The sequence below is a fragment of the Dasypus novemcinctus genome, chromosome 7, assembly GCF_030445035.2.
Source record: "Dasypus novemcinctus isolate mDasNov1 chromosome 7, mDasNov1.1.hap2, whole genome shotgun sequence".
NCBI classification, from domain to species: Eukaryota; Metazoa; Chordata; class Mammalia; order Cingulata; family Dasypodidae; genus Dasypus; species Dasypus novemcinctus.
In genome coordinates, this window is record NC_080679.1 from 109574174 (window position 1) to 109590872 (window position 16699).

The 16699-nt window shown below is 35.8% G+C and overlaps 1 protein-coding gene across 1 annotated transcript in view; it reads left to right on the forward strand.

The window, feature by feature from the left end:
• The window catches only part of LRP1B (LDL receptor related protein 1B), a 2023931-nt gene that overhangs the window by 1803285 nt on the left and 203947 nt on the right, over positions 1 to 16699 (forward strand). Inside the window, exons 64-66 of the mRNA XM_058301027.2 lie at positions 876 to 992; positions 1108 to 1227; positions 2597 to 2716. Of these exons, the coding sequence (XP_058157010.1) occupies positions 876 to 992; positions 1108 to 1227; positions 2597 to 2716 (357 nt within the window). The remainder of the gene's footprint in view (positions 1 to 875; positions 993 to 1107; positions 1228 to 2596; positions 2717 to 16699) is intronic.

Genomic DNA, 16699 nt, shown 5'->3' on the forward strand with positions numbered 1-16699 from the left:
TCAATGCAATGCATTCTTCCCTAAAACCAGCTTCTGTCTATCCTTGGCTCCTATGCCACATGGCAAGGCACATGCCAGTGTCTGCTGGTCTCTATCTTCTCTTCTGGATTTCATTGCTTTCAACTTCTTACTTCCATGGCTTTCTCTTTCTGTCTGAATTTCAGTCTCTTATAAAGGATTCTTTGTGGGATGTGGCTCAAGTGATTGAGTGCCTGCCTCCCATATGGGAGGTCCCAGGTTCAGTTCCCAGTGCCCACTATAAAAACAAAAACAAATAACAAATGAAAATAACAACTCAGGGAAGTCGATGGTGCTCAGTGGCTGAGTGCCAGCTACCCACATACAAGGTCTCAGGCTCAATCTCCAGCTCCCAGTACCTCAAATAAAAAGGATTCCAGGAATAATATTGAGATCCATCTGAATGGCATGGGTCACACCCTAACTGAAGTAGTTTCATCACAAGTTCCCACTTCCAATGGATTCATACACACAGGAATAGATTAGATTTGACATGTTTTTCTGGGGTACACACAGCTTCAAACCAACACAGGACCTGAGCGTGTGTTCTGTGGGGGATATGATTCAATCTCCAATACCCCTCAATACCACTTCATTGAAATTGGGTGATATGTTTATGTTGTTAACAATTCCTTCCCTCTTATTGCTAGTTTATGAAATGTAATTAGAGGCCACCTGATTTTTCATATCTTAAGTATGCTTCTGAATCTAATAGCTGTCCCTGTGGCAGACATTCGCATTGTGCTCTAGAGTATGTTTAGTACAATATTAATTATAATAAATATTTTTAATGTCATAATAATTTTCTTTAAGAAGTCATGAACTAAGTCTGTCAAACAATATTTTTTCTTCCTTAGCTGAATTTAAATGTCAACCAGGCCGCTTTCAGTGTGGCACTGGGCTCTGTGCTCTTCCTGCTTTCATCTGTGATGGAGAAAATGACTGTGGAGACAATTCTGATGAACTCAACTGTGGTAGGTGATTAAATTCCTCACTTAGGGACATAAATCTCTTTCTTATGTGATTATTTCTGCAGAGATTTAAATTCAGACATAGGTTTCAGCAAAGATTTATTGTTCTATCTTTTAGACACACATGTCTGCCTGTCAGGTCAGTTCAAATGTACCAAGAACCAGAAATGTATTCCAGTAAACCTCAGATGTAATGGCCAAGATGACTGTGGTGATGAGGAAGATGAAAGAGACTGCCGTAAGTCACCTCAAAATACTCCATCTTGTTTTATTTCTAGTTCCTGCCTAAAGTTGGTCTAAAAATTATAATTAGGCTACATAAAATCATACAGTGTAGAAAAATATAAGAGCAATTATGATTGAATAATTACCAACAGTTACCAATTGTGATGAATTATATAATAAGTGCTATTTAAAGAATATAGAGAAACAAATCATGGGTGTTTTTTATTTAAAATCTACGTGGAAATCATGACAAATATGAAACAATGCCCATTCTTATAAGATAAACAACAGAAATAACATTTCAGGTGATTATGTTGTTATTTCCATAAATGGATTTTGGTCCATTTTAAGTGGACATATTAATTGGCTTCAACTTCAAATCAACGCCAAATTCAATTAGATAACGTTTTTTCCCCCATAAATACATTTTGAGCTTATGATGAGAAAGGTCTGGGCAAATTAACCCAACAAAAGTTCTTGATAAATAACTGTAAATAATAATCCATTGAATATATCTCAGCAGGCCAAGTGAAAGAATAATAATAAACAATTTACCATTTTATTCATCTGTTATTTCCATCTTCCACCAAAAGTCAAATGGCAATAAATGAAAGGCAAAACAGTTTATACCATATATTCCCATGCAGGTAGTCACACACATGCACAAATACACACAGGATTTGAACTATAGAACACCTGTCAAATTTCAGGGTTTCAGTGGAATACCTATCAACAATTTCTGTCTTGCTCAAGTTTTATTTTATTCCTCTAAAACTTTTATCAGTAAATAATGTGCAGTCATCCAGCAATTTGATTAAGATGGTGCGTTCAGACTAAAGTCTATACCAGTTCTTTATGGCTAGCCATTCTGAAGCTGATTCATTAAACGGAACAGGATTTGTGATGCAGTTTACCATCCGAGCTGGATGTTCACCTTTTCCCTAAAAATTCAATACAACTTTTAGAGATTATGATAAATTATCTACCTTTTATCTCCTCATTCAATTTTACTATTTTACTGTTTATATAAATGCATGAACATGCGTTTTTAACTTTTGTCTGAAATAAATAATTTTGAAGGGCCTTAAGTTATTTAATTTTAAACCTAGTTTCCAAATATCTAAGCAAGGTGTCCTTTTTAAAAAAAATCTCTGATTTTTATCAAAATATCATTGCAGAAAATTTCTCTTCTTATTCATTTCTGCAAAAGTTAAAACACCTCACATTAATTGAAAGATAATATATTTTAATCAAAAGTTAAAACTGCTCACATTAATTGAAAGATAATATATTTTAATCAATATATTCATCTAATTGATTTTTAAATAAAATATCTGTTCTTGTCCAGAGCCACATTTTTAATAGGATGTTTTCCTTTTAAGCTGAAAACAGCTGTTCTCCAGACTATTTCCAATGTAAAACCACCAAACATTGCATTTCCAAGCTGTGGGTTTGTGACGAGGATCCTGACTGTGCAGATGCATCCGATGAGGCCAACTGCGGTGAGTGTTTTGTGACTACGGATCTTATCTCTGGTATTTGTGTCCTCCTCTGAGATGGCCAGAGTGAAACTAATTTGAACATAATTCCAATGAAACTGAGATCTTCTGTGGGAAAGTTTTTCTCATGTTCATAGAGCCATAGCAAGCTCAGGTTTCTATTTTTTTAAATAAAACGCAAGGAGGGTAAGGAGGAAGAATAAGTGTCACTTATTATAATTCAAAAGTATTTCTAAAAGGACAGATCAAAGAGGTAGGAAAAGAACTATCATCTTTTTATATTAGAGCATTAGCATTTGATGAATAGAAATAAGGAAACACTATTTTCTAGAATTCATTTACAGGCATGCCTTGGAGATATTGAGGGTTCAATTCCAGCCCACTGCAATAAAGTATTTCAATAAAGCAAGTTGCACAAATTTTTTTTTGGCTTTCCAGTGTATATAAAAGTTATGTTTACACTATACTGTAGTCTATTAATTGTGCAATAGCATTATGTCTAAAAACAATGTACATAATTTAATTTAAAAATACTTTGTTGCCAATGAAAGAAGTTGTTAATGTGGGGAAGGTAGGAGGTATGAGGAGTGGGGCATATGGGAATCCCTTATATTTTTCTTTAGGTAATATTTTAAGTAATACTAAGTATCTTTTAAAAACAAATAAAAATATATTAATAAATACTTTGTTGATAAAAAATGCTAACGATCATCTGCATGATCACTGAGTCATCATCATTTTGCTGATGGAAAATTTTGCCTCAGTGTTGATGGCTGATCACTGATCAGAGTAGTGATTGTTGAAGTTTGGGGTGGCTGTGGCAATTTCTTAAAATAAGACAACAGTGAAGTTTGCTACATCGATTGACTTTTTCTCTCATAAAAGATTTCTCTGTAGCATGTGATATTGCTTGAAAGCATTTTACCCACAGTAAACTTTGAAAGTATTTCAAAATTGGATTCAGTCCTCTCAAACCCTGTGTCTGCTTTATCAGTTAAGTTTATGCAATATTCTAAACGTTTGTTGTCATTTCGACAATGCTCACAGCATCTTTATCAGGAGTAGATTCCATTCCAAGAAACCACTTTTCTTGCTCATTCATTAAAAGCAACTCCTCATCCATTAAAATTTTATTGAGAGATTGTAGCAAGTCAGTTCCATTTTCAGGCTCCATTTCTATTCTAGTTCCCTTGCTGTTTATACCACAACTACAGTTACTCCTACTGAAACTTTGAATTCCTCAAAGTTATCCATGAGGGCCGAGATCAACCAAACTCCTGTTAATATTGATATTTTGATCTTTTCCAGTGAGTCATGGATGTTCTTAATGGTATCCTGAAAGGGTAACCTTTCCAGAAGGTTTGCAATTGAATTTTCCCCGGTCCATCAGGGAATCACTATCTATGGCAGCTATAGCCTTATGAAATATATTTCTTGCATATTAAGACTTGAAAGTCAAAATGCTCCTTGATCCATGGGCTGCAGGATGGATATTGTGTTAGCAGGTATGCAAACAACATTAATCTTTTTGTGTATTTCCATCAGAGCTCTTGAGTGACCAGGGACACTTTGTCAATGAGCAGCAAGATTTTGAAAGGAATCTTATTTTCTTCTGAGCAGTAGGTTTTAATAGTGGGGTTAACATAGTCAGCAAACTATGTTGTAAACTGATGTGCTATCATTCAAGCTTTGTTGTCTCCATTATAGAGCACAAGCAGAGTACATTTAGCATCATTCTTAAGGTCACTAAGATTTTTGGAATGATAAATGAACACTGGTTTCAATTTAAAGTCACCAACTATGTTAGTACCTAGTGATAGAGTCAGCCTGTCCTTTGAAGCTTTGAATTCAGGTATTGATTTCTCTCTAGCTATGAAAGTCTTATATGGCATCTTCTTCCATAAAAGACTGTTTCATCTACATTGAAATTTTATTGTTTAGTGTAGCCATCTTCATCAATTATCTTAGCTAGATCTTCTGGATAACTTGCCGTAACTTCTACATCAGCATATTTTGCTTCACCTTATACTTTTATGTTATGGAGATAGCTTGAACCTCATGAACCAACCTCTCCTAACTCCATACTTTTCTTCTGCAGATTCCTTACCTATCTCAGCCTTCATAGAATTGAAAAGATTTAGGGCCTTGTTCTGGATTAGATTTTGACTTAAGGGAATTTTGTGGTTGATTTGATCTTCTATCCAGTCCACCATGACTTTCTCCATATCACCAGTAAGACTGTTTTGCTTTCTCGTCATCCATCTGTTCCTTGGAGTAGCACTTTTTAAATTTCCTCCAAGAACTTTTTCTTTGCCCACCCAACTTGGCTAACTGGTGCAAGAGGCCTAGCTATCAGCCAATCTTGGCTTTCCATAAATCTACCTCGCTAAGCTTAATCATTTCTAGCTTTTGTTTTAAAGTGAGGGATGTGTAGTCTACCTTTCATTTGAATTCTTATAGGCCACTAAGGAGTTATTCACTGGCATAATTTCAATATTGCTGTGTCTCAAGGGCAAGGCCCTGCAGAGAAGGAGAGAGATGGGGGAATGACCAGTCAGTGGAGCAGTCAGAACACATGGAACATTTATCAAAGTTCATCAGTGTAAGTCCACCATCTTATACTGACATGGTTTGTAGTGCCCCAAAACAACTACAATTGTAAATCAAAGATCACTGACCATAGATCACCACAACAGATATAACAACAATGGAAAAATTTGAAATATTTCAAGAATATCAAAACGTGACAGAGAGACCTCAAGTGAGCATGTTGTTGGAAAAATGGCACCAACAGATTTGTTTGACACAGGGTTGCCACAAACCTTCAATTTATAAAAAGTGTAATATCTTCAAAATGCAATAAAGTGAAGCACAATAAAATAAGTGTGGCTATACTTTTCTGGTTAGAAATGAGATTTTTCCATTCATTCTATGATTATTGCTCTTCACTCTTGAACATGGTAAGCGGCTTGTTCTTTCAGGTTCAAGGTATGCTCAGCTCACTCAGTTATACCAACATCTCCCCAGGACTGTCAAATAGAAACATGTTGAAACATCTTTATACAGTAGAAAAGGTGGGGGGTGATGTAGCAAAGGGCTGGGAAACAGCCTCTAGGCATGTCCGTGAATTCTCTAGCATTGCGGAAATGGAGAATGTATTCATTTTATTTAATGCATTTGATTGTTTCTTGAAAATGTCAGTAGTGAGACATTAATGACTAGTAGTTGCCATATGTAATTCATTTTATTAACATTTATAAATATAATTTGAGCCTGTTTGGAAAGTGATACACCAAACATCACTGTTGGGGGAAACAATAAGCATTTAATTTTGTAAGTGACTAGAAAAGAAAAACTTTGACCAAAGATAAAAATCAGATTTCTAGTCATCATAGACAGAATGGTGCTAAAATTACTCACTACATTCCACACTAATCTTAAATACCTCTTATTGGGGGAATGAAAATAATGAAAAATGTTTACAATGTTTGAAATTTCATTTTTAATGAACAACACTTAGAGGCTGCACATATGATCATTAACAATATCAACATGTATTTAAGTGTTTTTCCTAATACCGTTTTGCATGTAATTGAGTCTTTGGAACATGTAACCAATGCAGTATATCAGAATATCATAAAATCGCCATTTGCCACTTGGAAGAATCAGTCTTCATAATCAATTCACAAGGCATTAAACTTCATCCATCACTAAATTGCCCAGGCTAGTTTGTAGAACATGGCATTTCTGACAACTTGATTTTAGATTGCTAGCCTCCAAAATTATGAGACAATAAATTTCTGTTGGCTTAAACTACCAAGATTGCGGTAATTTGTTATAGCAGCCCCAGGAACCTGATAAAAGGCACAATAATCTAATCCTGGTGACAATTTGGATATATATTTTAAAAATTAAATTAACTCACAATGTACCATTTTATTAAACCTAGTTTGTAATGGCTAAATTTATGACTAAATAAAAACTACTTTTGGTACATTTGGATTTATAATCAAACATTTTTATATCATCTTTTAGCTCTATTTCTATGTAAGTAAAGTCTGAAATCTGTGCTAATTCCATATTCATGGCAAGATAAGTGCAACTTTGTTTTGTGAATTGTTAATAATTCTTATAAAAAGTCCTCCTTTTTTTTAATTTATATATACTCCATATCCACCAAACATACTTTTTCCTCCTTCTCCTCTCATCGCTGGTATCCACTAATCTACTCTTGGTCTCTGCATATTTGTGAGTTCTAGAATTCTCTTATAAGTGACAACCTATGGTATTTGTCCTTATATGTCTTGTTTATTTCACTGGGCATAATGTTTTCAGGTTTCTTCCATGTTGCAGATGTCTCAGAGCTTCATTCTTTCTTAAGACAATAATATTCCATAATGTGTATGAAAACCATGTTTATCCATTCATTTGTTGATGGATGCTTGGTTTTTTTCCCCACCTTTTGATAATTATGAATAATGCTACTATAAAGATAGGTTTACAAGTATCTAGTTGAGATCCTGTTTTCATTGTCTTTGGATGTTACGGTGGTTTGGAGCTATCTACCCAAGAACAGCAGGTTCTTAGATTTATTCCATTCCCATGGATGTGACCCCATTGCAAGTAGGAATTTTTGATGCGATTACCTCAGTTAAAGTGTGGCCCACCTCAGTCAAGACAGTTCTTAATCCTGTCAGTGGAGTCTTTTAAAAGTAGAGTGAATTTCAGACAGAAAGCCATGGGAAGCAAGAAGCTGAAAGTCAGTGGAACCAAGAAGAGAAGGGAGAAGACAGGACAGGCCAACATAGGCGATGCCATGAGACAGAGGAGCTCAGGACAAAGGATCACCCACCGGTGGTCTCAGAACACCAGTCTTTAGGAAGAAAGCATCACCTTGATGATGCCTTGATTTGGACTGTTTTCTAGCCTCAGAACTGTAAGCTAATAAATTCCCATTGTGTATACCAACCATTTTATGGTATTTGCTTGAGCAACCTATAGGTGGAATTGCAGGGCCATATGATAATTTTATATTTATGTTTTTGAGGAACCACTGTATGCTCATAATCCACGGTGAGTTCCACTTTACAGTTCCACCAGCAAGGCACTAGAGTTTCAATATTTCCATATCCTCTCCAGCACTTGTTATTTTCTGTGTTTTTAATAATAGCTATTCTTATGTGTGTGAATTAATCTCTCATTGTGACTTTGACTTGCTTTCTCCTAATGGTTAATGATGTCGATCATCTTTTCATATGGTTTTGGGCCATTTCCTATTCAACTCTTTGCCCATTTTTTTTTTGCAATTACTTCTTTCTGTTTGAATTTGTTTATCATTTATTTCTTCACTATTTTCTAAGATAAAAACTTGCTTTAAATATATATATTTCAAATAAATATAGTAAAAGTAATATACCATATAATTACATAATTATACCATATACCATATATATAAATGTGTGTCTGTGTGTGTACTCTTATTGAACTATCGATGTTGACTATTCTTATAAAATTTCAATATTTATTATAATATTGTACAAACACCAGACCTGAATGCCTAGCCAAAATAAGTAGAATACGCCAATCCAACTCCAGGATTTTGATTTGTGATCTCACAATTGCAAAATGTTGACACCTTCTGACTGTCATTTTCAATGTTAGAAACTAAGGGAGGATATAGGGATTTGATTGATCTGTACTAGAGTTATACTTCTGCTTTATAATCAAGATTTGAAACTTTCACTATCTGACCCTAACAAGATGGTATCACAATCTCTATCTTTCATTATGTTCACTCTCCCCAGTTTATAGTTTTGGCTTTGGTTCCCTAGATGCCTACTAAACATTCCACCTTTTCTGCCTAGGCTCTCCTAGACAGCTCTGCACTCACAATCCACCGCTTTAGAATCTGCTCCTCTCACATTCTCACTTTTGCTCCCCCCATATACCTTTACCTTATCTAGGATTCTGTGTTTTCAAAGAGAATCTTGTTTCAAACGTGATTTGGCTTCATTTGCTGCTTTGGAACAGTCTTACTTTATAACCTGCTGCTTGGCTCTTATCTTTAATTAATTTGCTAGCTGTAATCACACTAGTTAGGAGTTGTGAGAGGAACTTGAACTTTCCTACAGTAGCTTTATACTTTCCACAGCCGGGTTTTCCAGCATGACATTGAGCACATTCAAACCAAAGAAAGATCCTGTCAACTTGTATTTTTATTTTCTCTTAAATTTCTTACAAGGAGATTTGAATCAGACTGCTCAAACTATAAGCATATAAAAATAGGCTTTTATTTTTAAGCTAAAGCTAGTACATATTACATTGTAAAATATTTCAAACATACAGACTTGTTTAGAAAATTATAGAGTAAGCACTTGCATACTTTTTAATATAAATTTGACATTTGGCTTAATACATTCAAACTATTTTAACCACTGTTTTAACAACTTAAGCCTACCTCTATCCCTTTGCCTGTGTTCCAGCATTCTAAAGTAATGTATTGTTTTCATTTTTAAAAAATTTACTGCATAAATGATTACCCATTAATATGTACTTAATATTTATAAGAGTTGACATTTCACATAAATGTGTTCACATTTCCTATATTATTTTGAAGCTTAACATTTTCTAGTATTTTAGCATTCCAGTGTATAAATATACATACCACATTTTATTAACCCTTTTCCCTGATGGTTATTTCTACATGTTACATTTATTAAACATTCATTATCACATCAGGCACAAAACATTTCATACAACCTATACTGTAAAGGCAATAAAGTCTCAGTTCACTGTCCATTTGGGGCTTCTAATCAGCACCTTGAATGCAAGTTTCTTCAAAGCAGATATGACAGCCTTCAGAGACAGGATTCTGCTAATCTTCCAGTTAGTCTACAGCTAAATTATATTTGGGATGGAGAGCTTAGAATGAGCCTAAAGAAAGAAGTCCTGGTACATATTAACTATGGTAAAATAAGTTATGATATTTGAATTTAATTATTTTCTAAAGTTCTATTAATTTATACTCCAAATAACATTTAGCAAATGCTAGTTCCAAGATTTCAATGTATTCCTGGGGTGGGGTTAGTTCTGTGGTTTTAGATGTAGGAAAGGGTGATGTACTAAACTCCGCATCTTGGAAAACAATGCCTACTTACCAGTGTTTTGTTAAGACAATGGAGTTATTGTTTTAATTGGTGCTTCCTCAATTTAAACATAGTTAAATTTATATGTTATATTTGACTTGCAAACAAACTGCATGAGCATCCTCCAGTTCCCCTTTCCTGCTATGTGATTGTGGCAGTGTGTGTGTATTAATATTGTTACTGTTTTGTTGAGGGAGGCTGTTGGGAGACATTTTAAATTTTCTAACACATGGAATCACAGTATCTCTCTTCTTAAATATTTAGAGGGGTGAGATTATGTGCCTTTATACTAGCATATGAAAAGGATGAAAGACCTCCTCTACCTGTTTCCTGGAACCTTATCAGTTTCTGCTGAATGATTGAACTGATCCATAGCCTATACTGGTAACCACTGTGAAGTGCTGTTATCATCACTTACCACGAGAGAGTAGGCTTGATTATTTACATGCCATCTCCAAATGTCCCTTCCTGGTATTCTGCAACCCATTCTTAAATTCCTGCTGATACTTGTAATGTTTTTAGTGAAGGCCGTCAATGAGGAATATGGTCCTGCAAACTTCCTAGGTCTTATGAGGAACCAGGATTGTCATCTCATGCATAGCTTTCTAGTACCCCACTATTAATGTCACAGAATGACCCCTGAGTTTTGTTGAAAATGGCCACATACCCAAAATTAGGTGTTTCTCCTGGAGGCTTGGCATGTCCGCAGGATAATCCAGACTGATGTGATTCTGGGCTACTCAGTGTCCTTGAGCTAACCCACATTGATCTGAAATTTAACCCTATATATTGAAGATACAGTCTGCTGAACTCTCCAGTCAACATCCCTTTCCTTATTCCTTCTCACAATCTCTAGGCATTCAGAAGTGGGCCTTCTACCTTCTCTACCTGCCTGAAAGAAACTTCTTCTATATCTTATCTTACTCATTATTGAGGTGTCACTTTCTTATTCACTCTTTTCTCCCTCAAAAATATGAAAACCAAATATTTTTACTATTTCCCAAAATTTTAAGTTTATACTTACTTGAAATAAGATATTTTTTAAAATAGCACTTAATAACCACTTAAGGAATTATTCTCTCTCAGAATATACTTTGGAAATATTGCTCAGGCAGTTTGAGATTATTTTATGAATCCCAAAAAGAGAAAGATTATGTTTGGAAAGTAATCTATTCTTATGGGTGTGATACCCTTTGATTGCATTAAATTCAGCAGAGAGGCCTTTGATTAGATTGCCCTGTTAAGATTGTGGTAGGGCTTTGTATTAGACTACCTCAGTAAGACATGACTCAGGTTGAGTCCCTGCCCCCTTGCTGGGTTTGATGTAAAAGAACACTCAGACAGGCAGACACAGGGAAAGAGAACTGTCATTTTTAAAAAATCCTGCCATGTGACGGAAAGGAGATGGCTCAAACAGCTGAAGCCCCAGGGAGAGATGAGCCATTTGCTTGATAGATTGTAGCTGAAATTGGGGAGAAAGTGTTGCAACTGAGACTGAGAGAGGAAGTTCAGAAGGGAAGGAGAAACCTGTTTAGAGGTTGGCAGCCATCTTACTTATCCATGTGGCAACATGTCAGGATCAATAGTAGCTGACTTTCTGAGAAAGTACTTCTTATGGTGCCTTGGTTTGTACTTTTCATGGCCTTCAAACTGTAAGCTTTTACCACACATATATGCCTTTTATAAAAGCCAAAAGATTTTCAGTATTTTAGATCAGCAGTCCTTTAGCAAACAAAGATAATTGCCTAGGATGTGGGTGCCACAGCACTCTGTGTGATTGAATACTAGACTAATGTTAATTTTTTTCATATAATTATAGTGTTCTATATTGCTATTTTTAAACTATAATATGTATATATGCATCATCCTATTTAATAGATTTTTTAATGGCATTTCAACATCTGGTATATTGAGGAACTTTTGAAGTCGTTGTAAGGAAAAAATATATTTTTTTAACTTGGTAATGAGCGAAATTTCATTATCAAGCTTCTGTTAACTCTGTAAGATTTATTTTTATACTACTATTATATTTCTGAATTGTATGGCAAAAATTTTCATGTACCAATGTTGTGCTCTCATTTATCTATTTGTTTGCTATGCAAAATACAATCTTTTCTCCCTTCTCTGTCAATGACTTTGCTTTGTATCTGTGAGCCTATCTGTGTATGCATGAGAGAGCTTCTTCTGCATTGAAATATTTTGGTTCCAATAGAGCTGTTAAAGGAAAGCCCGCCAGTATGAATGGAATCAGGAAATTGTCCTCTAGCTTTTATGAGAAGAAATGATGACCTACATGTGAATCATTAAAGAGTCTAACTGGAACACATTCTGTCTTTTTATAACTTGCCTTCAGTGAGTTTCACACAATGACTGCCTATACCAAAAGCATGTACAATTATTTGGTGACATTTTCTTTATTCTTTCCCTTAACAATAAGAGGAAAGTCTGGGATTTAACTTTTGTCGAACAATGCTTATAAGGAGCCCACAAACTGAGTTAGGAAGCATGCCAAATATTCAAGGCTGTTGACTGATCTATAATAGCATGAGAGGAAAGAGCTTTTTGCCCACTGACGTTTAAAATTGAGTTCATAAAGGAGGGAAGCGACATATGTGTTTTAATAAGAGAACTAGGTAGGTATGGTTGATTTTCCTTTTAAAAATTGAGCCAAGAATTTAACATCTTAACTATTTTTGTTCACAAAACTTCACCTTGGTCATAATGCTTCCCTCATTATGTTGGTGATGTTGGTGAGGTCCTGGGATGTCTTGGAGATAGACTTCAACCTATGGTAGGAGGGTTCTTGACACAGTTATGAGAAAGAATTCAAGGACTAGTCATATAGTAGCAAGAGAATTTAATGTAAAGTGAAAGTACACACTTTACTTTGTCAATGTGGGCATGCTCATAAGAGTCGTATGAGTTGCACCTAGTGTGGTTTGGAGAGTTGTATTATAAAGGTTTAGGCTTTTTCCTTCTCACTACTTTATGCAAAAGAGGGCTTGAAAGTTGTTTCCCCTTTATGCAAAATAGGGATTAAAATGCATATTTTCACTGGCTCTATATTCCTGCTACTGGAGTGGGAACTGCCCAGGAGAGGGGTTGGTGGAACATGCAGTGATCAGGTGATGGGTGGACCTTTTGTCATCTGGTATCTTCTGGCACTAGACCTTGGGCACATACTCTAGGCCTTGGGCAGGTGATTTTCCACTGGGGCTATGCATTCTCTGATGGTCATTTTTTCCAGTGGACCTCCTCTGTTGCCAAGTTATCTCCCTTTTCCTACCTATTCCTACCTCATAAGTATATTTGATTCTCTAAAAATACTACAAAATAAAGCAACACACACACCCAAACAAGTGGCAAACTTATAGGAGTGTTTGGGTTGAATAAGAATTAGAGCCTTTATAAAAAACACCAAATATGAAAGAAATTTGAATTTTTAAAAATTTATTTATCTTTGACAAAGAAACATTTGTGTATGTTTTAGTTTATAAGATTCTCTATAAGTATCTTCTGGGCCAGCGATTTTCTTAGAGAATGTTCTACCATGTATTTTCAGGTACTATTCTGTTTTGCTCAGTGCCATCTTTATATGATTACACTATATTTGGCTGAATAAAAATAAGTAGAATGAAGGATTTTAATAATTTTTCTTTATACCAACACCTTATAATATATCTATGTATAAAAAATATGATTGTCCATTCCTTTTAAACAAACATTAGATTTGTGCTTATATGTTAAAATCAGTTCGAGAAGTCAAATGATGCCGAATTGTGCTTACTTGACCCCAAATCCATTCTCAATCATTAACATTTTGGACCATAATACAGTAAAGCGAGCAAAAGACATGTTGTAGAATTGTTTTGCTACCATTTAATGGCTTGTATGATCTGTGTGTATGTTGCATGGATGATGATTCTGTTGGCCATACTTACGCTCCAATCTGTCTTGGATTCAATGCCTAGGATGCTAGAGATCTAGGCTAGGTTTTTCTATCGTTAGACCACTTCTCATATTGGTGTGGAAGCAGAAAGATTCATTGATCGTGTATTGAAGGCCAGGACTCAGGAATATTTTTGAAAAGGAAAAAGATTTATTATGACCTGCTTGGCTCAGGGACTTCTCTCAAAACCCAAACCCCAAATAGGATTTTTGAGTCCCTTTTATCCGGAGGATATAGGAGTGTGGAATCAAATGGTGCTTTGTTTGAGTACCAGATAAGCTTGAATTATCACATATCCCCCACATTCCAGGTAAACTTGAATTAACATATTTAATCTGCATCCTCACTGAATATCCAAAGCCTATAGAGCCTATATTACTTAATTGGCTTTCCAGGAACTAAGCAGACTGGAGTGGTTAGTATGGTTATGAAAGGTGGGGCTGCAGTTCTTACTGTTTGCATGCACACATGGCTTATGCTGGAATCTTAAGTTTTAGCAAGTTTACACACACAGCCCAGGTTATTCATGAAGAAACACACAGCCCCACATATAACCTATACCATTCCCCTCTTTGATGCAAGCTTAACTTGGTAAGCACTGGCGTTACTGTTGTTGGAGTCATGAGGTGGGTGGCTGTCTGTGTTCTTACCACATCATTTATTAAAGTGCGTTCTCTAGTTATTATTAAGGGGAGGAAGCAGGGAAGTATGATGAGAGCATGGGAGGAGTGTAGGCTGTTTGCTGTTTTGATTGATTACCCCACCTATCAATTCCCCAGTGAGGGCTCAATGATAAAGTTCTTAGGGAATATCTGGGTTTTTTTTTGCTCCCAGAATCCTGGGGGTGGGGGTCTTCCAGCAACCATCTGGGGGTTAATGATGTCCACTTGGACTTTCTGCCGGTCCAGATCCATCTATTAATTCCCTATCTTATTAGCCTGCTTTATTCTCCCTTCAGAGAGTTTGCACATTTAATCTTAAAGAGGTGCTTAACGGAGATGATCTTTTTCTGTAGCTACTTCCTGCTGGTTATGTACTGTATTCCCTACCTGACAAGGTGTAAAAACTCTGTTGTTTTATTTTGACTGGAGGAAGACGGATCTGGCATCTTGTATAAATTTGGATGAAGTTCTCACATGGCCAACAAAATGCTCATTCTGGGAGAAACAAATTCAAAAATTAGAATTTTGAGAACACATGGTTTCTCTAAAAGGACACTGGACCACAGAAGTAGAAAAGTTTAGGTGCCTGTAAAGGTGACACCTTTCTAAAGTTGGTGGGGAACTGCTTATATATATATATGTACACACACATATTTTTAAGTTATTTTATGCTGTTGGTTAACCCGAGAGAGAAATTGCAATAGACAATGGGATTAGGCATAAATCATTAATATCAGTTTTTATGGTAGAGGAGAGAAATGAGAAGAAGCATTTCTCTTTTCAGTTAAGCCAAAGGAGATGAAAAGAGGCAAGGTTTTAAAGTCTGGTTTGTCTTTTTCTTAGCAGTTGGCAGTTGGGCTAGAGTTAAAGGAAACAGCTGATTTTGACATAGAAACTACTTAACTTTTTTCATAAAGATGCACCCCAGGCTGTTCAATGACTGGCACTTGCATGTTTCATCAGGTGTTTCTGGTGAACTGGCACTCTTGGGTAGCTGACTTGATTCAGGATTAGTAATCCAAACTGGACTTTTTTCTAGCTTTAAGAGCTGTGGGAGTGATTAGAACTAGAGAGTAAAAGTTTTATATTTTGGCTTTAATTGAGCAACTCCTGATAAATTTTTTTGACTGTTTTTACCAGGCTTTGTTTTTTTACTTTGAAAACCCATTAGGCTAAGCTGTTAGGGTATTCCTCCCCAGATGAGTGCCTTGGTGAAGTTTATAAAGGATTTTTATTGCATAGTCCCTGGCAGGTAGAATTGAGCATCTTTAACAAGCCACCTATCAGTTTCCAGGGTGAACTAGTTGCCCTGGTTACGCTGTGGAACTTTAAGTATTAATATAGGTGCTGGAATAAGTTTGATACACCCTTATTTGCACTTCAGGGGTTTTTAGTAATTGAGCTTGGTATTAGTTAACTGACTACCTGAAAGCCACTGGTGGCCCTGGGCTTAAGCACAGGTGTGGGGTGAAGACTGTGAGAGGTTGCCCCCAAGTTAATTTGGTGGTTTTTCAAATTATAAAGCTATTGGCTTTACTGCTTTTAGGAAAGGTGGCCATTTTTTATCTTATGGACATGTTTATTAACTATTCAGAAAATGAAGTTGATCAGGACTTTTAACATGTTCAATGTTTTTCTGCATGTGTTTTACTAGAGGCATTATCATAGTTATCAGACATATATCTAGAATAGGATATAGGTACAGTACTTAATACTAACTAATCTATTACTCAATGTATAACTTTTTTTTTTGAGCTGCAATTAATAGCTTTAAGCTTCAGGTTTGTAATACCATACAGGTTATTTTTCCATTGGAGCAAGCTACAGTGCCAATTGGTTTAAGTTCTACTTACAGTTTTCTGGTATTCATTTGTCCACTTTGTATGTTCTTCACAGAAGCTACAGCACCGTTGACTCTAGAGAGAAACTAGGGAGCAGATTTTACCAGCCTGGTGCAGGGCGCTGTCTGGCACTATGAAACATTGCCAGTTTGGAGAGAATATTTATTTTACATTTGGCTATACTTAGCCACTGTTGGCTGCCGCAGGCGTTTGAAACTGCAAAGTAGTTCTCATCCATTTCAGGAGCACAACCGGAGATACTTTTATTGTTTTAGGGGTCAGTGACCAATTAGTCAAGATCTCACTTGGAGAAGAACCCTGCATGTATTGGAAACCTGGATTGAATGCACAAGAGACGTTGACAACATTGAAGCTTACCTTTTGATTTT